The sequence below is a fragment of the Varroa destructor genome, unplaced genomic scaffold (genome assembly GCF_002443255.2).
Source record: "Varroa destructor unplaced genomic scaffold, Vdes_3.0 BEIS01000003.1, whole genome shotgun sequence".
Classification (NCBI taxonomy): domain Eukaryota; kingdom Metazoa; phylum Arthropoda; class Arachnida; order Mesostigmata; family Varroidae; genus Varroa; species Varroa destructor.
In genome coordinates, this window is record NW_019211456.1 from 2,153,509 (window position 1) to 2,179,788 (window position 26,280).

The 26,280-nt window shown below is 37.7% G+C and overlaps 3 protein-coding genes across 12 annotated transcripts; 1 reads left to right on the forward strand and 2 right to left on the reverse strand.

Moving 5' to 3' along the window:
• Positions 1-387: 387 nt before the first annotated feature.
• Positions 388-16,381, reverse strand: LOC111247098 (solute carrier family 23 member 1-like). Of its 7 annotated transcripts, none has more exons than XM_022797663.2 (13): positions 16,145-16,381; positions 13,253-13,384; positions 12,875-13,029; positions 12,424-12,601; positions 11,931-12,112; positions 8,319-8,436; positions 7,264-7,405; positions 6,958-7,041; positions 6,507-6,676; positions 5,985-6,090; positions 4,802-4,969; positions 4,522-4,581; positions 388-2,865 (listed from the first exon to the last, which is right to left on the reverse strand). In XM_022797663.2, exons 1-13 carry the CDS (start codon positions 16,169-16,171, stop codon positions 2,558-2,560), a joined length of 1,830 nt encoding a protein of 609 aa, XP_022653398.1. In that variant the 5' UTR covers positions 16,172-16,381; the 3' UTR covers positions 388-2,557. The 7 variants fall into 7 exon arrangements, with proteins under 7 accessions (XP_022653398.1, XP_086839343.1, XP_022653396.1 ...); XM_086983217.1 differs by lacking the exon at positions 16,145-16,381 and adding an exon at positions 14,267-14,503; XM_022797661.2 differs by lacking the exon at positions 16,145-16,381 and adding an exon at positions 14,267-14,501 and having other exon boundaries at positions 13,253-13,399.
• A 2,798-nt stretch (positions 16,382-19,179) lies between these two features.
• Positions 19,180-25,823, reverse strand: LOC147756379 (uncharacterized). 4 transcript variants are annotated; one of them, XM_086983221.1, is made up of 5 exons: positions 23,391-23,625; positions 22,069-22,127; positions 20,340-20,467; positions 19,963-20,086; positions 19,180-19,639 (listed from the first exon to the last, which is right to left on the reverse strand). In XM_086983221.1, exons 3-5 carry the CDS (start codon positions 20,440-20,442, stop codon positions 19,567-19,569), a joined length of 300 nt encoding a protein of 99 aa, XP_086839347.1. In that variant the 5' UTR covers positions 20,443-20,467; positions 22,069-22,127; positions 23,391-23,625; the 3' UTR covers positions 19,180-19,566. The 4 variants fall into 4 exon arrangements, 3 of the variants coding, with proteins under 3 accessions (XP_086839347.1, XP_086839346.1, XP_086839348.1); XR_015323440.1 differs by lacking the exon at positions 23,391-23,625 and adding an exon at positions 25,114-25,823 and having other exon boundaries at positions 19,630-19,639; XM_086983220.1 differs by lacking the exons at positions 20,340-20,467; positions 23,391-23,625 and adding an exon at positions 25,114-25,286.
• On the forward strand, positions 23,768-24,958 carry RpL39 (ribosomal protein L39). Its single transcript, XM_086983223.1, has 3 exons — positions 23,768-23,912; positions 24,388-24,491; positions 24,801-24,958. Exons 1-3 carry the CDS (start codon positions 23,910-23,912, stop codon positions 24,847-24,849), a joined length of 156 nt encoding a protein of 51 aa, XP_086839349.1. The 5' UTR covers positions 23,768-23,909; the 3' UTR covers positions 24,850-24,958.
• Positions 25,824-26,280: the final 457 nt, after the last annotated feature.

Here is a 26,280-nt window from a genome sequence, read left to right on the forward strand (position 1 = left end):
AATTGCTACTTGAGCAAATCAACTTAGTGTCACATTGTTAGTAGTTACCGGTTTAGCGGTGTCTACCGTAAAAACCTAGCTACGGATCTGTTTGCGATCAGCAGCCAATACTCGCTGTTAACGTCGTTTCCTCACCGTCTGGGTACGTGATCCATGTGACGTGTGAGGAAAGTAGACGCAACTTGTTGAGTACAAAACGTAGCTCTGACAAAACTAAAATGTTTGTCATTATTTTTTCTCTAAAATAACCGCTAGACTGCAGCTAGCTCCAGGGAATGTTCACATCTTTTGGACAATCTAGTTCACAGTGGTAATATACGGGTACGTCTTTTGAGTCTACCATAACAAGAAAATAGAGGTTACTTTATTTCGTTTATGAGAAAAATCTACATTTGTGTAAAAATGAATTTATTGATCCATAATGATTAGGCTATCCCACAACAAAGCACGCAATAAAATCTGTTGGCAAAAGGTACTGGCCACTTTTCTGCCTCATATACGTATGGTTCACACAACGACGTTTGTATTGACGATCTTTTTTTAGTTTTTAAGAATGTCATCCAGGGAAGCCCGCGTTAGCATGACACAACTATTCCTTGTGTGTAAAATGAAATCATTTATGTTGAAAGGATCGATCTCCACACAAGGTACATGGTACACATCGCCAAATGTTTGCTCGCACATTTATAAAGTGAGTTAAACCCCATCCAAAAAAAAAAAAAAAAAAAAAGCATTTTGAGGCGATTGTGTCGCTATTTTTGTATTACATAAACGCTTATTGGTCTTTCTTCTAATTCACTGAATTGAAAGTTATTATAATCATATTTACGCATATACAGTTCGTAATAATACTAACAATTTTCTACTCATTTTAATAGTGACATCTCGAGTTTTTCAATGAGAATTATTAGCAAATGAAAAAAATCTTTCAATTGAAGTCCTTCTTCGGAACAGCGTCGAAAGAGGAATTAAAACCGAGCCTCTCGCATCGATTTCTTCGCGATGGCTGACGTTATTCGTTGGAGAGTGCGACGCTACGGCTATCAAGCGGCTGCCGGTAGTCGGTCTCGCCTGTTATCCGGCCCTGCCACAACTAGTCAGCCATCGGTTTTTTCGCCACCATATCTTCTTTGAAGTTTTTGAGACTCGCTTCTATGGGGAGTACTCGCTAATGCATGCATGCATATCTCAAATAATGTTTTCGCCGTTTAGATAAAGTCCAACCGCCGCTGGACCGTTTCGCTTATGCAAATTACGTTGTTATTTAGTCTGACGTTGCCCGACACATGGCACAAAAATCGAGTACGCATAGCTTCCCGAAGAAAAAGAAACACAGGCGAAAAAAGCTGCCTGTTAGACTATATTGGTCTTCCCTATCGTGCGACCACTGCGATGGCGGCAACAACGGTTGTTTGGTGCTATCGTCCATCCATTCACTCATCTATCTCACTATTTTTTTTTGAAATTTTCTTTCGTTGCCATTTTTCTTTACGAAGTCTCTACCTATGCGCCCAGAGAACAATTATAATAACATGGAGTAACAGATGCGTATAGTTAGCACTTGCTTATGATATTGGCTTCTTTCGTTTAGTTAAAACACAGATATTTCATTTCGTATAAATGTGTCCCTGTACTGTTTATATATATATATATATATATATATGGTGACGTCCCTCGAGCCGCACATGGATCGCAAATCATTTATATACATGCAATCGTTCTGTACAGGCTAGACGCGAAAGAACTTACGTTAGCAGGGCATCTATACGGGTAATCAAACGGTTCTCCGATCGAACAAAGTTCGTGCACGCGTGTGTTTTTTTTTTTATACTACTACAGATTTATTTGTTCTTCATTCTATTGGTTTTCTTGATAGGAATATTAGAGCAAATGGCATAAAAACCAGATTTGAAATGAATTGGAATAAACAAACACACATAGTACAAACAGAACTTCTATATACAACGAATATTTGCCTAATATGCGCCTTATTTTTAGACAATAATTTATATATGTGCTCGTAGCTCGCTATATCAAATGATAGAACCTTCCTATAGGCAGATTCTATCTACTGTTTTTATGCAAATGACAATTGATCGTATTTAGAATAGAGGTGATATTGATTCAAGCCCCGATTTATGAAAATCAAAGCCAATATTGGATTGATTGTTGAAAGAAACTTAAGCCTGTCCAGTTCTCGGCAGAGACCTTCGTTGCCCGTTGCCGCCACTATCAGAATGAATCTAGCATACAATTACCCCAGCTCTTATCTTTGCTGTTTGAAATTCTGCTAATAACACAGAACTCCAAAATGTATCTTGAGTATAGAAAATTATTCTGTGTTACAAGCTTGTCTAAACTGAAGAAGCGTTCTGCTCCTCTTCTATGGATAGAATGAATACAGCACACAGGTGCGCACCAAGTTCATCGTACACGGAAAGCCGCTTTTGTTGTTGTTTTCAAATTGTATTCAACCGCTCTTTGCAAAATCATATATTTGGTAAATACATTTATAATTTTGTCGCTTCGCACCTGTTAATATTCATCTTGTTTAATTTCACAGTTGACCTTCACCCATTTCTTTGCCGCTTAACCCGTTCGGGCCTGCGACTTTTGGCGACTGAGTGGCACCGCAGTTAGAGCGTCTGCTCTGTCGTGAGATACTTCGAATGAGTCCTGGAATAGGATTCTTTGTGTATGAGGGACTGAAAGGCAGGAACGGCAGTCTTTCGAAATGTTGCCCTAGGAACGGCATTCCGTAACAGGCGAGATTTGGCTCCTTTTGATGATGATAATGATCTTCAATCAATCCGCGTTCTGCTAAAGTTCCCGGAATAGTGTTGTCCAAGAAGATGCCGAGGCTACCTGGATTGTCAGTGAATTCAGTAACAACTGTAGTAAGCCAAGTAATAAACCCATTAAAAACTAGCATATATGAACTTTGCTAATTAAATCAATAATTAGTGAAACTCTGCAAATTGTCTTAACTTAAAACAGAGATACGTAGCGTTGTAATGTAAATCTTAGAAAGTCTCACTTAGCCCAGTTGGCATGCTCCTTATTTTTATGTTCTATCCGCATTTAGCCTAGGTTCCTTAGTTGTGATTTTCTCTGAGAAAAGCTATGTATCCATTATTGCTTTCTATCTCAAACGGCGCTTCAGACGACCGCATAAAGCAAACCATGATGCACTGTTAGCGCGACGCACGCGTCCACTGAAGAAGACCTTTCAGGTGGGAAGACAGTGCATTGTGTGCCGATTTTCCGCACGAGAAGAATGGCTTAATTTGCCCAACTGTTCACATCGACATCGCGGAGGATTTGGCAAGACATGAAGGGCCTGCTTTATTCAAAGTTTCTGGGAAAAACAATGACATGATGAAACCAGTTGGCGGCCCAACGATACGTCACACCTATTCGAAAGTCGGCAATATAAAAGCCCCGTAGGGGAAAAGTCGTTTCTTGCCCCAGTTCCTATTGTATTATTGGCTTCGTGCGGTTTCGTGCGAGTGACTTGGAAAGTTCTAACATTCCGCGAGCGTAACTTTCTCTTTTCGAATCGTAGCTCAGACCCTCTCTGTCTGATTACGAACGTTAGGATATGCGAAGATTTCAGAACAATATTCACCTCCACACACTGCTTACGTAGGGGTTTTTATAACATTATAGGCGGACATATAACGTGAAATTTTACACTCTATAAATTAGTAAAAACGCAGCTGAAGCCAGTAGATTCAGTATAACGTATTGGACAAAATCCTTGTTCTAGTGATTATCATACGTTAAGTGTTGAGGGAACTATAACTCTTGGAGTATTTGCACGTTAACTACATCAAATTCATGTGAAAGTGCTCGTTGTATACCCGTAACTTGAGATTACTTTTAAACAACTTCCATTCTTTCAAGTTTCTAGATCGGCTCTTGACTGTTCATCCGTCTTGTTTAGCAGCAACACAGGCTAACGAAGACAGAAGGGTCGTGAATTCGTCGAAAAATTGAACTTTTCTGCAAATATAGAGAAATTCTATAGACTCCGCTAATGAGGACCTTTCTGTTGTTAACATTAATAGTCACAAAAAAGTACAGTTTAAAAAAAGCAAATGCAAAATACATCGTACCATTTCTCGAGACCGTTATTCTTAATAATTTACAAATGTACTCAACATACACAGCTTCTGATTAGCGCGGCAGGTAACTTAGGGTCTGAGAAGCGATTTCATCCCGAATGTAAAAGGACTCAATGTTTTGGCCTTTGCGCAAATAGGTTTCTCGCAGGCCCCGTTAGTTAGTCTACAGATAATAATTAGTTCTTCATATCCCTCGTTTAGTATATTGATTGCGTATGTAGATTGAATAACAGTAGCCGGACCATCTGTTTCAATCTCGTGTTACTCGCACGTATCGCTTTCCAATCTAGATAATACTTGTATATATTGTATTGTCACTTTGTTTATACTGATAACGACACAATTTTATGAATTGTTAATTAAATGACCGATTTGTGTACTGCAACACACTTACCCCCTACAAACATCGACGTGGAAAACAGGATAGTAATTGTTTGGTCAAGCATTTCATTACCTGCGGTCAGATCGATAATGTATTCCATTTATTTTTGACTCGTTTTTTAATAATAATTTGACAGTGAGAAATTGTCAGGGTCATAAAATTATGTACCTGTCGGCCTCAGGCCCATTTGGATTAATTTCTGATTGCACCTATAGGATATGGCTAACAAACACTAAACTAAAATGGAATTTACATACTAGAGAATCAGTCTGAAGTCTGACGTGTCTCGTACCGGTTTTTATTGCGTCCGAATGTTTTCGCGCCCAGTGAGCTACCATAATTCCGCCAAAAAGTGACACTCCGAGAATAAACAGGTTCCGAGAAGATGTCAAATCTACTTTCCGGGCGGAAGAAATACCAACTCCAGCGATCAATGAAAACATTACCACAAATACACCGCCTGTATAGTAGGCAGCGGGTCGTAAGCGGGCATAAGCAAAGAAAAAATAAACAACAATTATCGCCCCAATTATCAATGAAAGGATATATATATGATCGAAAAGGTTATCCGAGACATTTTGAAAACATTTCTAACCAGCAACATACGTCACACTATTTCATGAGTAACAATACACAACAGCGTTTAGAACAGCATCTTTTTTTTTTTTTCGTTTTTCGGGTCTGGACTATAAGGCGAGGACAGCTTTACTGATCACTGGGAAATGGTCCGACGTGCAATTCGTGCACCGACGTCTATGCTATGTGTTTACGCTCATTATTATTATTATTATTATGAATAGGCAGCGTACTAGCCATCCAGAGACAATGCCAGCCATGCCAAACGTTTTTTGTTTGTTCGTCAGGAAATCTATGGAGTTGAGATTCTGTTAATAATGACGGTGTCTGGCTTGTCCCGAATTCCCATATACGAAGAAAAACTGTTTTCTTTTATGTGCCTCCCTAATGTGTATATATATGCATTATGTATCGGTATGTGCCCGTACAAGCTTAACCCTGACGAGAGTAAGTTTTCGTTTTTCAAGAAAGGAAGAACAAGTTAATTGAAGACAAGTCGTTTATAAGCAATATTAATAGAGAATGCTGACTCATTTGGACGTGGCGGCTGCTACATCCTCCGCATGATGGTGGATTCGTCGACGCAAGCAGTAGATTCACTTTGTTTGCTATAATTTCTGATCCGTATGCTCACTGACTGAGAGATTGATCACAATGACGACAGCAGAATTACTACCAGGTTCACTCTCCAGAAGAGGAAGTTATCGGGGAAAAAGCAGGCGTTTGCACTTGATGGTGACGGACAGAGTCTATAATCAAGGCATACGTCTTCTTTTGTGCGTCAAACGATATTAAAATAGTGAACGATAGTGCTTTTTCTTTATTTTTTATGTAAAAAATAGCTTCTGTACAACTCGCTTCTGAGATGTGTCCAATGTTGCTTACATATCGATACATACCGATAACTGGGTCGGGAATAGTAGCAAATGTTGCTCCCACTTTCCCAACGATGCCGAACATAATCATGTAGACAGCTGCCCAATTGATAACTGAACGACACGCGACCTATAGCATAAACAAGGGGCGAACGATAGATACAACTATTTATGTGAAGACAGCCCATACCGGAGCCAGAAAATTATCCTAGAAATAAAAAATTGCCGACTCAAATCTCAATTTTTTGACTAGTTATCTTTAACTAACGATCTAATAGACATCTGGTTGAAGCTTAATAGAAAAGCATTATTTATAATATAATAAAGCACTGTTAGAGAAATCTTGAGAGGCGGTGCTTTGAAGGATATTTTTGAAAATGTCCACTGAGGTTATTGCTGCTTGCGCACCTGAAAATATAATTTGATCACTCCTTGAATCTCCTTGGATGCAGCTAATCAGCCTTGTTTCCTAGACACTTGTGATTAAGCCTAATGCTACACTCGTATAAACATAAGCAAAAAAAAAAAAAATAAAAATTAACGCACTTTAGTTAATGCAATAATTGAGATATTTCCAGAATACGAGGTGAGTCCACAGCCAGCCCCGAACACTCCAGCTAAAATACAACCCACGCCTTCGGACATGATGCCGCGATTTATGGCATGCTTAGGGGGCGGTGGAGCTCGGGCCAGGGAAGCGCAGGCCAGGTAGTCGCCTGGCATATGAAAAAAGGAACAATGGTAATCCATATATTGAAAATGATTCAGTGAATTGAATGATATCATACGTTGAACTAGCAGATGAGTGCTCACAATAACAGCAGAATAATAGATTTTTTTTTAGCATTGATAAACCGTAGTGTGGTTCACAAATGAATCAGATCATCTCTCGTACCGCTCATCTGGCTCTAGAGTAATTAGCTGCACATATATGCATATATACGCAATGATAAAGATATAAAATTAAATATCTTTAGGTTCTTAAACGATCACTTACCAATTGACTCAACGATAGACCCTAGGATGGCTGATAACATTCCAATTACAGCCCCCACTGTGAAAGTAGGACCTCCGAATTGGGCTACATAATAGGAAATATTGTCACTATAAATGGAAACAGCTTATTCTCGACGTTCTTGATCTGTCTTGACAATTATATTGTTTCACTGCCCCTAGCGCATGTAGACGTTCGGCAATATATAGAGCACAGCACATACATCGGCATCATAATACTATAGCTATAACGTCCGACGAAATAATTTTATAACGACAATATGTCGTTCCCCTGCAGTTGAGTACCAACCAGGATAAGGCAGTCGTATCCAAGCGCTGTCTCTGATAATGTTTACGCGGAGATCGGTGCGGGCCAAATTCGTGGGTCCGAAGTAATCAGTCAAGGTAAAAATCGCACAGATTGCCCAGGATACGGCTAAAGCCATTAATATCTAAAAAAGGAAAAATATAGGTACGAGCTCTAGTTGAAGACTCATTAATCCACGTTAGTGAATTTCTTCTGTAAAGGCTCAAGTCCCATCATGGGTAAAATTGCTTAATGCGCGATGGGGTTCAATTCTATGAAGAAAAGACTGGCTTCAGAGCACATACTTTTTCTAACATACTTTAATATTAAAAATCAGGTAAGTCAAATTGTCGTGAAATCTAGCTTGGGATCTGAAGTTATTATCTCAAAAAATATCGATAGCAAAAGCGAACAGAGTATAAAATGTAGAAATATAATGCGACACAATTCAATGAATCACTAATAGAGTTTGATTTTTTAGAGGATTTTTTCCCATAAAATTATTCATTTTTAAACAGATATTTGAATACCAACAAGCAGGAAGAAAAAGGTAGCATTCAGGATAAGTTTGGCTGAAATATTATAGGTGGTCCGAATTCAGCTTGCAAGTTAGAATGTCACAAACAAAATATAATCTAGGATTCTGATACGCTTCCTGTCGACTAATTGCGTTGATTAAGTTTATAAAAGTTGGGGCTTATTGTGGTTACTTATAATGTACACACTAATTGCGGTCAATAGTATTTAGCAGGGTTCAAGCGGCACACTGAGCGGTCAGGCGGAACAAGTTGTTGGAGGGACCTAGGACAGATTGTTACACAAATAGCCTAAAAGGCCGTCGTTGAGTGCTTTCGTATTAACTGATATTCCCACGTATTCCATTATTGCTTATATTACAGTTGAGGATTGTACTATATAATGAAATCAATCTATCTTAGCGTGCAATGCGCATTTTCGAAACGATGGGCAATGCCTGAGTTTAACATTAAATGTTCATTTAATTATGTAAAACCTTTTGTTAGGGCTAATTGTTATAATGTATTGCAATAGAGACTCACCGGAAATATTTTAAAGATGGCCACGCGTTTCATTGTAAGTCCATTTTTATTAACAGACGGTAGCAGGCATTCTACGTTCGTCAGGTACTGTGAGAACAGGGTCATCAACACGATAGCCCTGTACGATTAATTACAATAAAATCAATTTCGTTTCGCAATTTTTTTTGCACCTGTGTTGTGTCTATATATATATATATATATATATATATATATATATATATATATATATATATAAATATATATATAGCTCAATGATGATTAAATCAATATACGCTATCGGTAAGCAATTAAATGGTTGCCGATATATACCTTATGTAGCTCAAAAAAATCTTCTGCATGTCCTATAAGGGTCAGCCGTATTTATTTAGTATAACGATCATTCACAGCGATCAAAAATCCAATAGTTCAAAAGTCATTTTCTATATACTCCCTATTTAATCCGCAAACAACATTTTAGTAGTAACCATAGGTTAAGCAGAAATTTATTAAAATATCGGTCAAATACGGTACGTTAAACACACAATACTTCCAATAGACTATATTAAATTAAAAAATTCAAAGATGAAAGGGCTCAAATTTACCAAAAGGTTTAGAAGGGACAAAAGACGCAAAAAGTTCTTAAAATACTATGTTCTTCTCCTAAAAATCCATATATAGGTCATATTTTCGAGTTCTTTTAATTCAAACATTGATGAGAATCTTCCAGTTTGCCTTATAAAAGAAATTCTCAAAAATTTTATGAAAGCCGACCATAACGGAGACCTTGATTTCGAGCAGAAGAGAAGGCTTGTTATCTTAGTAGAAGTTCGCTCAAGAAAAAATCGTCAAAAATAACCAATTCGCTGCAATTAAGCAATAAACCCATTATAACAGAGCACTGTTTTCTAGAGGTTGAACGAAGATCCTCTACTGTCTTATTTGTTTTGCTAGACAAACCTCTGACAAACTGGAGAATTTCATTTTCGTGCCAAAACAACGTGCTATATTATTTCCAACTTTTAGGCAATTTCGGAAATATTAAAAAAAAGACGTTGATGAAATAAAGTGAAAATTTAAGTCCGTTGAATTTTTTTTGTATATAGTGTGTTTGAGCGACATCTTGCCGAGTTTACACACATATCGTTTGACGCACGGTTACTAATAAACCTACCTGCAGATTGAAGAGATAAGTATTTTAAAAATGAGTAGTTAGTATTTTCTATCTGAGCTACTATTATGGTAGGCAGTAGCTATATTTTTATATAATAATTATGGACCGCCAGGAAGGATGTTTCCAGCACATGCAAAAACTTCGTTGAAATTTATGTTTTTGTTTAGATACAGCCAGAGAAAAACGTATAAAAAAATGTTCAGCTAAAATGTGCCATCGTATAGTTCAGTCTGTGACGTTAGAAACTAAATTTCATAGTTTATAATGGTGCGACGTTTTACGGCACTGTGCTGTGTTCGAGGCGCATTTTGTAATCTTTGAAGTTTGAGACCGTCGACTCGGGTACGATCACTCAGGCTTTTAGCAACTGGAATGAAATGACGCGTTAAGCGTCGGCGATTTCAAGTAGTTTACGGATGTAAGGCCTCTATTGGAAGTACAGCTCGGTATTGACTTGCCATTGCGTAAAATCTCTAGAAGAAGAAAAGTGCCCATTTAGAGCCATTGGTTTTGAGAATTCCAGTACGGGAATTTTAAATTCCGAGGTACGTCTCATGAGGGCATCTGCGAAGGTGCATAACGAGGTGTTGATATTTACGAAAATCGATCCATATCGAAGCGCCCTCATCTTAACTCCGAGTTAGTGTATATAAAAATGCCACACTTGTTCACTTTGCTCAAAGTAATAAGGCAAAAAAATTGAAATGCGGAATGATTTCGGTTAGGTTCTATGCAGACGGTTATTTCTTTGCTTTAAAGTTATAAGAATGATTCATTGTTCTGTATAATTGTGAATTCTGACTGAAATGTCCATTCTATAATAATCACAGACAACCGCATTAATAAGTAGGTATAACTGAAGGGATGTAGTAATGCTTCAAGCAAATGTACAGCTGCAATGGCTCGTGGTGTTCTACTAATATAGTACAGCCTTTTTTTTATTAGTTCGGTTATTCGGTAAAGCTTCATGAGCCTTGCTTCGTAAGTTAAGGCCCAAATGTAAACTTAATAACTGGATAGGACGGGCGAACTAAACATTAGGCAATCAAGATATCGCACAACAAGTGTCGACCTAATATCGGCAAAAGGGCACCGTAGTTTTTATGACCTACTATAGGCATAGCTTTCGCATATCACTTCAAAATCTCGGAGATTTTTGCACAAAAATTAAGCCTGAACATCTCAAAACTGCTTTTTAAGGCTCTCTATCTGGGCAAACTCTAGTACCTCAACGCCTCGCCGTAGCAGCAAAATGTCACTATCCAAAAAAAGTGACAAATAATAAGAGATATAGAAAATAACTATACCGAAAATACCATCTAACATTTCATACAGAACACCCTAATCTTATATATATGTCAGCTATTCATACGCTGCTTCTAAGGCTTAAAAAAGGAAAGGTTTAAATGACAAAGGTACTAAAAAACTGTTAGGTTTATCTATACAACCTACCGAAAACAGTTAATTTGTGCCGACTTTGAAGACGATTGTCATTTTAATCCATTTATTTAGATCCCAATTATGAATTTTTAGTTTTGTTAAATAGAAGCTCTTTCAAAAGCGGGTTGAAGGTTGTCAATGTAAATCTGGTTTCTAGCGATCAAGAACGTTTATGTTATATATAGAATTAGGGGCAAGGGTCTTCGCTTATATTCTGGACACTAGCTCTTTGTTTCTCTCATGATGACCTTATGTTTTTTTTCTCGCAAATGAACTGCATTTGTTCGGAGGCACTTGTTCGGTAATAGCGGGTTAATGCATACCCACTATTAAAAACGATCCTCACGAAAATGTTTCAAATTACTCCAAATATCGTATATGTAATTTATTTATATAAGTTGTAGAAGCCCTTAGATAAGGTAACGGAACTTGACGCAGCTATTTCGAGTTTTTTCCAGTCGCAGGTTTGGACACCAAGCCGTTACGTTGGCACCATGTATCTAGGCTCTATCACGTTATTTGGTATTTATTTACAGCATGCTTATCAACGCTTTATTGCCAAATAGCCAAGCGCTCTTTTCTGTTTTCAAAAATTTTATCGTTACTGTTTTAGCCGTACCGCCCAGTTTTATCTAGAGCTTAGGGCTTAAAAAAATCTAACTTATTTAAGTGCGAGTTTTAAGATTTCATGAAAAAAACAACTCTTAAGGAAAACATGGTAATAAAGAATATTAGTTAAAATCAATTGAAATCAGAGAGAAACTTGATTTTAGGAAAACCAGTGAAATGCAATGTAGAAATAAACTGTACACTTCGTTCAAAGCCTGAACATAAGCAAAGTTTTGCGATATGGACAAACGATGATAAGAAGTTCGAAGAGAAGCGAACTTCGCAGCCCTATATATATCGCTACCATTCTACCTCTCTCACTGTAACACACATATAAGCATCGAGGTTGTTCTAAATGCATCATAAAAACAATAGTATACACACATTTCATTGGTTGTTAAGAACGTACGTACATTATAGAAACAGCCCAGTTCTTCGAGCAGAGCGTTGCGGCCTCTTCAAAAAGAAACAGACCAATAAGCGCGATTGTCGGCGCGATTCCCAGCGGTGTAACCCATTTTAAAATCGAACCCACTATGCCCGTAGCCCCGAGCAGTACCTCAAAAACTGATGCAATCATAATTGCACCACTGATCTGCAAGGCAAAAAAAAATACGACTGCGTATTCAATTCTATTATTGATCAACAAGAATAATCTGACATATAGCGTTTTTTCAACGGTAAGTGTCTAATTAACTTTAGAAAACTTAAAGCCATAATCAAGAAAATTGTACGTTTAATTTGTTATTGTTTTACCAATAACACATATAGACTTAGCCCCATAATGAATATTTAATAAGTGATTACCATCTTCTCGGAAAATCACTAGAGTGAAACATGGGTACTGGCTGGAAATGAGTGATTCTATTTAGTAGCTCAAGTCAGATACACTATCATATAACGCACTTCTCGAATTCGTGTTTGCCATAGAAGTGACCATTCGTCATCGGTTACAGGTCCGGTAGAGTTGTTTAAACGAGCGGCAATTATTTGTTCCTCAGTGGGGCATTTCCACTCAGGCAGAGACATGATTGCGACGATGGGCACTAGGAACGTTACCGAACAGCCCTGCACAATTGGCAGTCTGAAAATACGTACGTTTCAGCAATCACTAGAATTCATTATACTATGCTAAATACTTTTAATATAATCTTACAATGCGGTTTAGGCGTTATGCCAACGATACTATCTCTTCTATGAGTACAACGTGTTATATTATACGAGTTACGTAATTCGATGATGCTCAAAGAGGTTATGCATAAATTTTTCCAAACTTTTCCGCGAGTGATGTTTCGAAGGGACTTGTTGAAGGGTTCGAAATATATGGACATAAAAGAATAATGTTGATCGTCTGTACCTGATACCGAAGGTTGTCTGAAAAATTGTAGTAATGCCAGAGATGAAGAAGATAGTTGATATGAGGTAGCCTCTTGCTGGATCTGAATCTCTCATACATATTGCAGGTGCCAACATAAACGGATAACTCAATGATCCCGACGATGCAATTAAGTACTATGCACAAAACATAAAACAATGACCACATATACATAGTGCTTTCACAAAAATACTAACTAACGATAATAAAGTAATAAACGTAATTCGTAAGGCGTTAATAGTAGTACCAGCAGCGCTAGTAGAAATATTCCTTTTAAGACATAAAAGGTAATTTTATAAAGAAACTGTGCACTTTCGATTGGACTTTTCCAATCCGTTCGAATCCGTCCCTGCCTGTCACCTGCTGAAATCCAAGCAGAGCGGAAAGATACCACGGTGGCGAATCTTCAAGGCCGTAGAGCAGATCATCCTTGTGAACCTTGTTGCCTCGAGAGATCATCCCTTCCTCTTCATCGATCTTCCCCAACTGATTCTGAAGCGATACATTCTATAAGGTGTACCAAGCAATCATAAAATTCTGTTTGTAAAAAGCCTTATCGCAACACGTTTCAATGTAGTTTATGATTACACGTAGGACTTTATATTAATGACATATGAAGGACATGATGATACGCTTATGTGTGATATTAACGAAGCTCGAGTCTTTCCGGCGGTTCTTCCGAGGCAAGAAGCAATTTTGGTTTAAAAGGAAAAGCAACTTTCATTTACTAATTTCAGTTTACCTTATTTATATATATATATATATATATATATATATATATATATACGTGCAAATACTGCATACTCTCTGTATATATATATATGTACGTCAAGCTAGCCTGTGATGAGCCTTGCTGTACAATTTTTGTACGTATCAGCCCTTTACTGCTTTCTCATATAATATAATAAATTTATACGGCATAAACGTTGACTGCAATGATCGTCCGTTAAGATATAAATAACTGAATTACTCTGTACATTTAATCTAGCATTTGAAATTTAGGCAGTACATTACTGTATTAAGAAAATTCCGTAGGAAAACTCTAATTAAAAAATGCTCGCAGCTTTGACAAACTATAGTATGTACATTGAGTCCGATTCCTAGAGAGTTTTATGCAAAGCTAGGTAGCAAAATTGAACTCTTTGGATCCGTGAAATCTTAAGTACCACCGCAGTAGACTTATCAATGTACTGTTAACATATATAAACTTACTTCCGTTACATTATAATCAAAACAAATGTAGATGCTGAACCAAAGGAAGTTATTATTAAAGCTTGCTACACGCGCGTACACTATTTGTGTGAAGTAACCTTATAATCACTGCGATAATAATAATTATTATTTCTATTAAAATAATATTAATAGACACCATACCTCTTTGATGTCGCTGGCATCTTTATGAGCCTCCGCATGCATGATCTCCCGTGAAAGAGAGGCCCGTTGCCTATTCGAATACGAAGCTCCTTATACTTTAAAAGTGTGCTCTTAACTCTCGGTCTGATCCGTCTCTATTACATACACATTTCTTATAACCGACGTAGTCACACTCGACAGGCCGAAAAAATCACCACAAACTGGCCCAGGTAGATATCGGCTACCTGTACATATTCTTCCGCATGTTTACCCTCGTTTCTACGCCCCCCTCATAAACCATTTACCAGCACTACGAACGTATCAGATCGACAGATACTAGACGTTAATTACACCTGGAGAGATATACGTTTTACTATTTAGGTTAAAGGAACTATTTCTTTGAATGCGGTTCTTCTCGTCGTAATAGAACAAATGAAATAGACTGAAGCTAACGTGCAAGCATCATCGTTCCTAACTTAATTAATCTGAATACACTGCATGTTGCGTTAAGTTCAGATGCACGTTTTTCACAGTATGCCTCTCAGAATCATCTCGAGCGGCGACATAGAGTCGGCTAAAGAGAATGTCGTTTTTAAGTTACAGTTATTCAGTTAAATATTTTCATTCAATAGTAGTTTTTGCATGGGCTCCAGTACGTAACTAGCTTCGTCCCGTATCATATTTAAGTTAACGTCTTACTTGCATTGAAAGATTGACTACCAAGTACTACTACCGCAGACTACAGCAGCATCGCCACTCTTCGTTACTCTATAGGGGAACAATATTTTCTTTATGTAAAGCTAGCTTTGATTACCATTACACAAAATATGCTTAACTATGAATATTGACCACTTCGGCTGCGAAACGAAAGTTGATCTAGCAAAAATACTTCAACAAACACTTTCTAGGAATTTTTAACCTGTTGAACAGAGATAGCTAGACAAAAATATTTTTTCGCCTTACTTGCAAGCTTTAAATAAAGGAAATATTAGGTTTAGAAACGTATTCTCTGTTTACTGCTTGAGTCTAATTATGGCTGAGCAGACTTTATCACTGTCAGGTACGTGTTTCGAGTACTAAAGAACAGCAGGATTGACCTTTACCTCCCTATGGTTCACCGCTAAGATAAAATCATTACATGCCATACTAACGGATAAAGATATGTTTGCTTGCTTCTAAGGAAGGAGTAAGCAATAGAGCATTGTGTTCAGCATACTTAGGACGAAAGCTGAGGAAATAGGTAAGTATGAATTACGAAGATCAACCTTGCAACAACACCTGGTACGTCAAGTAAGATACAAATATTTTTGACAAAAACGCGTTGGTATGAAGTAGTGGCCTTCAAACAGGAACATAAATACTTCACTTTTGGCGCTAACCGCCAGACACCTTCAGCTATTAACGGGCGATAAACGCAGTTACGGTCTCTTTTACCAACGACTCTTTAGTTTAACTACAAAGGCTTTTATTAAATGGCCTGTAATGCGAATTACAGGACAGTTTTCGTGCTCTAATCTAAAATTAACCACATTTATAATAAGTCTTCTTTTTTTTTTATTAAAGTGAATGCAGACGTTCACAACCGGTTTGTTAAAATTTAACTTTGCCAGAGTAAAATACCAAACGCTTCTTATTGCGATTAAATTATCAAACGAATTGCTTATTTTCTAGCAGATTTTCATAGATGCTTAAAGGTTGCGCAGGAATACTGGCGAGGTGTCCGAACACCGGAAACACACGGAATCTCAGTTTGCACAGCTGTCGCTCTATGAACTACGTAAAAAGTCGAAAAGCCGTAAATGTAGATAAACATGTAATTGGAGTAAAAACTGCCAGTGTACTTCGAAATTACGAGTAACCCGAAATATTCAGACTATGTTCAGGCATAATAGCACTTACGTTCGAGCTATCCAACGCTACCTTCATCCGGGTAGGTATATCCTTGGGGTACTTGTTGAAGGGTACAGTCGGATGATGTTACGGATGAGTTTATTGTTTGCACGGAATTTTTCGCTTGAAATAGGACGCAATCGAAATCCGAACAACTGAAGAAGAATCTACACATAGAATAAGTAAAAAAGCGGCAACCCTGCTGTCTTCTATATCTACTTTCGTTATTACTGATGACACTGTTTGCACGACCAATGGATCGAAAAAGATCCATGTTGTTACTGCTACGGTATGGAATAGCCAAATATCTGTCGGCATTTAGGAAGTCACTGAGTGATGGAACAAAAGCATCGTCAAGGCCAGCAGAGCAAATGAAGAGACTGATTATTATTGAGCGTTGTAGTGTTTCAGTCAGCGAGCTTCTACGTGAATAGAGCAAATATAGACTCAAAGGGAATGCGTGCACTTATATCGAGGGTTTTCGGTTTTTAATGATGGTCGGTCGTCTGTGGATGCTGCAGGTAAAACGATTCCTATTGAACAAATGTATAGACACGTTGATCTTAGCAGCATAATGAGTAACTAAACGTTGTATATCGTTACAACTATCATTACCTTGATCATTCTCCAATGACTTAATAAACCAACATACAGATTTCAAAACTAATTTGTTTCCTATTCATAAAGCATATATATCTTAGGCAGGATGTGTAAATCACGCGTACCCATATGGGAAAGTATTCTAATTGGCTTCCTTCACATGCATTAGAAGCCTTTGACTATAACAGGTAACGAACTTTTACCTCTTTTTTGTATCCTCGACGGTATTACTTTTATTTCTCGCGGAGTACCATATAAAGCACTGTACCGGACGTTGAGGTCTTAGCAAGGCCACGTTTCGTATACACATAGAAACGCATACTGTGAAAACGTAACCTTTTACTCATTGACCTCGCTCAAGGATAAAATGATTTTTCTACCCATTGTTGTATTGCTCAACTACGGCAATCTCTATTGGTGCGGTAGAATAATTACATATTCTGTGCTCCTACAGTCTGATGCTTTTTGTCATTGACCCGGCTTCTCAAATAGTTTCATCGTTATTGAAAAACTTAAACGTAAGGTCACATAACCTGCGATACGTCTTACTGTTTGCCTGTTTCAGTAATGATATATACTTAACGACAATTCTATCGTAGGAACATTGAACCTGATATTTTTTCAACCGCTTTAATTGCGTTTTTCAAACGCTGGCGTATCGTTAGATGATGAAATGTTGCGAAACACAGTAAATGTTTTACTGTTTGGTCAAAAACTTCGTCGTAGATCTTCTGATCTCTAAATGGTAGTTCAGAATGGCCTAACATATGCCGAATGAGAGATCTCTTTTGCTAGTTCCTGATGATCTGGCGATTGGCAGGCACGAGTTATGATAGCCTCCCCGTTAGTGATCCGTAATCATTGTTACAGGCCTTTCAGAATTGACATCATCCTTGATGGATTCCTATTCCTTTTTGGAAAAAGCTTCACTCAGTCTCTGGTTTCTGCAATAGTTTCAGAACGTCTGCGCGGTTGACATAATATCTTACGCAGGCTCGTTTCTTCATTTGCTTAACAAATTGTTATCTACTAAGACCTGATATTGCATTGATCGCTTTCAAATTTCCCATGTGGCTTACACGATCATCGAGTGGCGCAAAAATTAGGCAACCTATTTTTGGTCAAAGGTGCTTACGAATGCAGTTATTGAAGTGATGAAAGTATAAGTTAGTCTGCTTTATTTCACCACATTATGCATTAGAGCTTTATAGGTCTTTACTACTTTTCTGGTAGAAGTTAGTAACGGATATGTCAGTTATGACAACATATCCTGCTGTCGAGGCTGTACTCGTGATTGTAGCTGTGCGCTCTACCCAGTAGGATTGATTTCAATTTTTTCCTCTTTAATGACCCGCTTTTGATCAACGCAATGTGCAGAGCTATATATTCCCGGCTTTCTGCAGCAAGCGTACTCATATGTTCTAGCCCATTTTTCGCGGTCCGGAAAGTGGCACACCATCAGCTGACGTACACCGCTGATAACGTATGAATGGTTTGGATCGCCGCCTTATTTTAACAGAACTGATCACAGTAATTTCGAAGTGGTCCGGCATACGGTACCCCTGTTAAGCTTAAACCTTCAATTATAATCTTAGCTTAAATCTTCCCTGAAACATCCGTACCACCGCAGCCTATCGAAGACTAATCGGTTGATGCGCCACGAATTAGCTCACGGTGGTAAGGGACATTCGGGTTGGCTGATTTGCACCACGGCCTCCGAACTTCGTAATACCAACACAACCGTCCTGCTCACAGGACCTGTGAGCATACCCTTTGTCTTGACAATTGAAATCCCCATCTACGGAAGCACGCAGCGCGCTATGTGCTTCCTCGCATCCCTGCCGTGACTCGACACTCCCTTTTTCTGGGCGCACTTTTGGGAGTTTGTGTAGTCTTGGATAGTTAGAACTATTTCGGCGTAGCTGATTTCTTCGTTTCTATAACGTTTCAGACGTGCCCAGAGTACGCTGAATTCGAACTTGAGCCCTAGCTCACCTATCAATGTTCATTCAACACAAAAACGTCTCCCCGATCGACTAGCAGTGATAAAAAGAACCGCTCCGGTAAGGGGAAAGGCGTTTGCACAGCTTATCCTTAAAGCTTTCTGGCACTTCTGGCGAGTCGCTCCTACTTCTAAGCTCGTCGCTTGCACATTCTCCCGGATGCGACTCCCAATCAGCCAACCATACAGTCGATAAATTCAGACCATAGATAATGATCAGATCTACTGTTTGCGTATATAATCTTCTGAAATACTCTATAGTGTCACTTCCTGCAGTGTACAGAATAAAGATACTCACTAATCAAGCACGCTTTTAAACAAACATCTGTCAAAGTACTGATAAGGTTACTGGTTAAAGTGAAATATTGCGCATCATAATGTTCGCACTGGATGTTTGAATCGTAATATACCGAAACAAAGCTAAAATTAATCATCGGTCAAATAACGTTTACGGCACATGTTTATTTAAATAATACTTGGGAAAAATATTTAAATACACATGTGTTTACACGCTACCACCTTGCTGAGAACAATCTATGTGTTAAGTTCCTGTTAGCTTGTGGACACACCAACATAGTCGTAGTTGAAAACAAATATTTGAAGCGCTTATAATTATAGATAATCACAAAAATGAGAACGGTTTGGTGGAACTCTAGCGTCTAACAGCGAGTCACCTATCTACTACTGATAATGATGTACGTATTTAAATTCTTTCAACGGCACTATTAGATATAATTTGAGAATCAACGAAGTCATATATATTCAGTTATCTCAAATGCTGTCCTTGACAATGAGCTGATTCGTACTTAGCGGTTGATACTCGAAACGCTTAAGTGTGAGACTGAGGTCGAAACTTAAGTTCCGTTTCAACGTGTTTGCGGTTTGCAAGTAACTTCGATATTCTGAGGATAGACAAAAATCAAACCAGCACAGTTAATTTAAATTACTTTCTATAAAAGCGACCTTGACAAGGTTTTTATTAATGATAGCCTAAGGAAAATATATGTAATGCCGCTATTTCTATATTGTTGGCCAGCTGGCCTAAGTGTGGATCAAAATGCTAGATAGTATCTTGCTTCAAGTTTACTTCTATTTTTGAAACGAAGGAACTTTTTAAAGGAGACCCTATAGCCATTAAAACAGGACGTATCTTGCATATTTGAATTTATTGATTTACAATAAGATCCAAATTATTGCATTTTGCTATTTTATAATAATTACTCACGCATTGTCGACGCGTTCGGTTGTTTCGTATAGTTTTTCGCGGAGTGTACTATCAGCAACCTTCGGTGGCGCTGATACTCTTTGTTGAGAAGCATCTTTCAAAGCATCAAACAATTTTTGTACGTCTGCAACATAATCAAAAGAAACACACAAGCAAAACTAACAGCGAATTAATGATGACCATTAAAAATGTCAAACATACAATCTTCTACGACGCTTAGTTGAAGAAGTGCACAAGATAATAAATGGCACGAGATAATATTAATTCTGCCGTAGCGAATTTGTTGACCTAGTGTAAGGCCGATAATAGGATAATAAAAGGATAGGCGACATGTTAAGTCTCGATCTCAAACTTGAAGACTATCGAATCACACTCACACGCAGAACGCACAGCAGGTGTAGCTGGACAACGTCCAGATGGGTCAGTTAATACAGATTGGCAGGAAACGACAAACCTCTCACTTGAACAAGCTGGGTTCATATACGAGTGCGTGTTCAACTCCGTCCTACGTCAAAGGGTATGCTCAAATTTATAAAAAATATCCGAAAAAAGCTGTTTGGTGGTGAAGGCTTTCCTTAGAAAATACATTTCATCAAATCTTCAACAGGGAATACTAGTACTTCTCAGTGCTTAACGTTTCTATATGCTCGCTTAAGATAGCGACAAGTTGTTGCTTTGTGCTGATTTTTACTAATAGTTTCGTCTTAGTATGTGCTCCTGCTTTGATTTTAACGGATATTTATTCTTAAAATCAGGGATTTTGTTTTTCTCACACACCGTAATTCTATCTGCGACAAATGTATTTTTTTGGGGGTCTACTTGTTAAGTTGCTGCAGATGTTCACTAGAGGTGTCGATTGCCAGTATGTGTATTAAACATCTGTTGCCTACGTACTCATAAGCAACAATGGAGACAGGCCATCATGTGCTACTTGTAACCCAATTACTATTTTCTCCTTACTAAGCAGAATTAAATTGAATATTTCTAATAATCCTAACAACACAAACATGGCAATTTTATCAATAACAAATTCGGTTTTGTAATCGTTAAATTTTCGAATTCACTTCGGAACTGCATAGATCTAATGTTGCACCTGATACCTACTTGATGTCCGAAACCCGTCAAATTAAGTAAGGTATTATTATAATGTGAAGGTTTCCCCGGATTCCCCAACGACGTTTACCGTTTCATATAGTGCTTGACCGAAAGTAAACATATCCAACACTCAATACTCTACCAGACAATAAACATGTAAGCGCAGAACAGTCGTAATTTAAATATAACTGTACTTTTATTAATGCGTCTAAACCGACCGACCTTCTTTCGCCCACGCTGAATCTCTAGTTTTAGATATAATTAGAATGATGCTGATGAAGAGGTTGTGAGCCAGGCTGAAGGTCTTCCTTTCTTCAGAATGATAATTATCAATAAATTTACCGGAAATATTGCTCGCAACTGGGACCAAACCCTGCTGCTAGTGCGATTTTCGGCATTTATAAAGCTAGGAAAAATCTTCATCTTGAACCTTGTCCAAGATTTTATCACGGTTCTCTTGGCTACAAGATGACCCATCGTCTCGAACTATTCAGATTCAAATAGACTTACCGATAAAAGGGCCTTTAAATATATGAAGCTTCCCCGTTTAAACCTTCTTTTCCATTATTTATTATCTTAAAATATTTTCTCACTTATACACTGAACGTTCCTTATGCATAGGATGTTGTGCCATTGAATTAAAAATTGTGGTGTTCTATCTGAAAAGTTTACTTCGGGGTAATTCCTTGTGCCCGTTAAAAGCATTAAATATTTGCTAGTCGCACCTATGCTTGCCAGTAACAGTTCGAAGCGGTACAATTTCGACAAAATATTGCGTCAGATCCAAATTAGAAAAAGTCTGTCAAGTATCGATTGCCAGTGAAGCCATCAACACACTCAATGGATATATCTGCCTCAATAGTTAAACATAAAAAAAATGTGATATGAGAAATCTGCTGATTTAAAGGTACCCTTCGTTTTAATCGACCTCATTTGATTTACTTCAACTGGCCAACTTCAAAGGACAAGGTATCAGAAATTTGCAGAGGCATAATCTTCACCAGATTTTACCTTGTAGTTGATAATCTTGGGATTGGCTGCTGAGATGCTGAAGCTCCTGTATAATATTTCTGAAATAAAATATAATTAATAGTGATTTAGAAATCATTACTGTTGGGTACAACTATGCAGGAGGAGCCTTTCGCTTGTGGAATAGAGTTAACTTGAATGTTCAAATCTTCCCACCATCTTGTCCGTCTTAAGGTCGTCTTGTGTGGATATGCCGAAGGTTTGCCTTACCGCACCTTTAATATCCCTTTGAGTGATCAACTAGTGACTACAACAATCAGCCAACTAATATGGCCGGCTTTATGTTATGACCCCGTAATATTGACGCAGAAGCCCACGCTCATCTTATGAACTTGTAAGCTCGTCTTCTACCGCTCGCGTCATTGTTGCATTAAAAGACACGCCAATAAGTGGGGATGTATTAGGTCGCATAATCAATGGTGTCAATAAACAGCCATTATGTCTTTTATATGCCATTATATCATACAGCCATTATGATTTAGTCGGCTATTGACAATGTTTTACCTCAAAAACTAGCTAACATCAGTTTAAAATGAATAAGTATTTATTACATGCACAACTGTTTTCAACACCAATAAAAAAAATCAAACAAACACCTTTTCTTCTATATGAAGAAATTCAGGATTGAATTAATATTCATATAAAGACTAGATAATATGTAACATAAAACAATACATTTAGATGATATTAGAGACCAAGACTTTGCACTAAAAGCCCACGTGTGACAAATTTATTTCGATGTTTAAGTATCTAAAAAAACTTCTCCGAAAGTCTACCGTACAGTCCACACCATAGGCCACCATACTCAACAGCAACGGACAATGCACCGAGCTTTGTTATCATTAGATCGAGTGACTCTTCTGAAGTGAAGGTACGCTTCTATGTTCGCAATACGCTTACGATAAAACAAATTTCTGCATAAAAATTCCTTGCATTTGCTGTCTAGTCGAAAGACGCTTAGGTGCACGGAGCCTTTAAAGATCCATGGCAGACATTCTTCCTGGTACCACTTCTTGGATAGTATAAAGATCTCAATTATGACTCAGGAACTGGTCTATTGTGCTGCTTTTAAACTATATTTTAAAATTGTCTGATTACCAAAGAAAAAAAATAAAAATAAAGGTCAGCCGGAAAATTCATTGGAAACACGAAGCCGCGGGAACATCTACTTACTATAGTCGTTGAGGTTTATGTCAAGTAAAAGTGTTTCCGTTTTTTCAAATTTAAATAATTATGCGAATATATATATATATATACATATATATATGCACTTTCTTGGCAAACTACAGGTGTACTTGACTCACCTAACGTTCGGCATCTTCAAAATACCATTGAGTGGATTTGAGAGAAGATATCGATTACACGAGATGTTATTTGTCTATAAAAGTTATAGACACTTCAGCATTCGTTAGTTTCACTGTCAGTTAAAAAGAGCTTTACAAGTCGTACACAGCTGGTCCCTCATTTTTTTGTAGAGCATCTCTGATGTCGATGATACGCGCCATTCTATAAATTAAATATACCGCCAAATAGGCCTAGTATGCTAGATGGCACATTATCTTACCATGGTTAACTATCTATTACAAGAGAACGTCGTAGATGACTACGTTTCAGGTTCTAACTTTAATAGTTGCTCAAAATACATCAAAGTTAGCGCCAAGTTACATGATTTTGAAGTTTAATAGGTAATTTAAATTTCCCTCCACACGCCATGTTCGGTTTTGATTTCCTGGCTGTTTCTGTTTCTACATCCGCCCTCTTTTATCGTTGTAGGTTCACTCGGCTACCTCGTGTACGGGTCGGAGAAGTGAAAATACGACAAAATGGTGGGTTTTCTTTAAAATTTTTTTGTGATTGTGTGAGAAAGGTATTTCACGGTAGTGGTATGCATTATCGGTTCCCAAATTTTTCAGAGATAGCAAACTTCGGAACAAAAAACCGATGAATAGACGCTTGTTTAGTCTCGTACTCTTGAAAAAAGATTACATGACGCGTTCAGAAAACAAAACTAACTAATAATGGGAAACTATTGTTTCTCATTATTTTGACTTCTGCGTGGCTGTAAGACTTCGGGTGTTTCAATTCCTTCCGAAGTTTTTAAGAAGCCTGTACGGATGGTCATAGAAAGTTAGCTTGTGACATGTATGCCTCATACCGAAGCTATTTAATGAAAACAAAACCTTCTAATTAAGACTAAAGGTACGTTATAAAAGTTGATTCTTGAAAAGTGCGAGAAATTTGTTGACGATCCTCGTACGACTCCCCTCTGAAAATACTCTGATAAGGTTGTATCTGTTCTAGGCATCGCATAAAACATTTAGGATCAAGCAGAAATTAGCGAAGGTGAAAAAGCTGAACCGTCCCGTTCCTCAATGGGCCCGCATGCGAACTGGAAACAGAATTCGGTAAGTTCACGGTTTCCGCAACCTTCAATTGTGTTTCGTAAATAGTTGCTCAATATAATGTTACAGTTTTTGTTATTAATATGTATGATGAGTACGGTAGCTTCACGAACGAAATAAGTAGAAGTAAAATAAACGAAAACTGCTATTTTTTTTTTTTTATTATTATGATCGCATTGCGTAGCTCTATTCATAGTCAACATAGTCTATAAATGTTTTCAATACTCCAGCGTAACCAGGCATAGTTTGCACGAGGTTACTCTATACAGCGATAGTCATAATTGTTGTACGTTGTGTGTTTGAAAATTTTAGCTACAACATCAAGAGGCGTCATTGGCGCCGCACCAAGCTCAAGTTCTAAAAGACTTGACAAATATTGTTCGAGGAACTATTGAGGAATCTTCCCTCCCGAACGAGCTTTGATGGCGGTGATATCGGCGGAAAATAAATGAGCTCTTTGTTTCTCGAAAGACCGTGTTCTATTTACTAGATCTAAGAAACATAATGCGGGCATATATTATTTCGGTACGGTACGATCCTGTCTAGAAGAAAAATAATTTGAAAATAAACCTAAGAGTCTAATCCATATTGAATAGCGTACTAATGAGTTGTTAGTCATACATACGTATACAGTCGGTAATACAGTTGACGCTGTATCGGCGATGAATTAATTCCAGGTTTTTGTGCGAAACTGGTTTTCCTGAATAAAATGCGTTGCTGTTGCCGGTCATCCAATCCTTCTTTAGCAAACGTACCTGCGCAGTATGTCTCAAGTAGTACCATTGAAGCCTATATTAGTTATCAAATTCAAGAGGGTTATCAAAATTCAGAAGGGTAACCGAGACTACTTTACATAGAGAGAAAGTACATGTTGTGGCAATTGGCGTACGCTCCGTTTTCTAGTTACGTGAATATTGTTGAGGGGAACGGTTCATTAAAGTGAACACCTGATCTTTATAATGGAAATAATATAAGATCAAGTTGTTCTTATTGTATAGAAAAGTACATGCGAGGAAAATATTAACGGGTACCGATCATTCTAGATAATCCACGCAGTCAGCGGATGTTAGACAGGGTAAGCAATTGTGCCTCTTCTGGTGGGCTCAATTTATGCTCTTCTATTTTTTTCCTTGAAAATGTATAGCTATCCGCTCATAGTCGGTGACGGGCTAAGAAACATAATGGGTGCGTTACGGTAACAATGGTGTTGAGTATTGCTTGATGAAGATGCTTTGGTGATCTAGTTTAGAAAAACGGTGCTGAACCCTTAGTACTCGCTATGAAGATCACTGATAAAAAAACATCAAATCAATATTTTTTAAAGTAATGTGTCGTTAAAATATCCCCAGGTAGAGATAATGCCGAGATGTGTATTTTATGCGCACGCGATGTAGCAATATATAAATTTGCATTTTATTTAAAGGTTACTTGAAATTATGCGTTTGTTATGTATAGAGATATACATGAATATCTTACAGCGCATTATACATGAATAATGTGCTCTCTTCAATTATTTTTATTTAGCCGTTGTGTTCTATTTGTTTGGAAATTATAATCTGCATTGCTCCATGCCGTCTTTAACATGATTCTTGGAATTCTAAATCGGCCCGGAAACTGGCCGCTATATCTAGACGACAAACTGCGTTCATCATAACGCTGAAAAATTAATGTTTCAAATCAGCAAAGTTATAAGGAAACCGGATAGGTTTACGATTACTGTAGTTAACTAAACTTTAGCCTTTCTAAGTCCTGTATAATTTACCGCGGAAAATTTCAGACTTCTTTCGACATG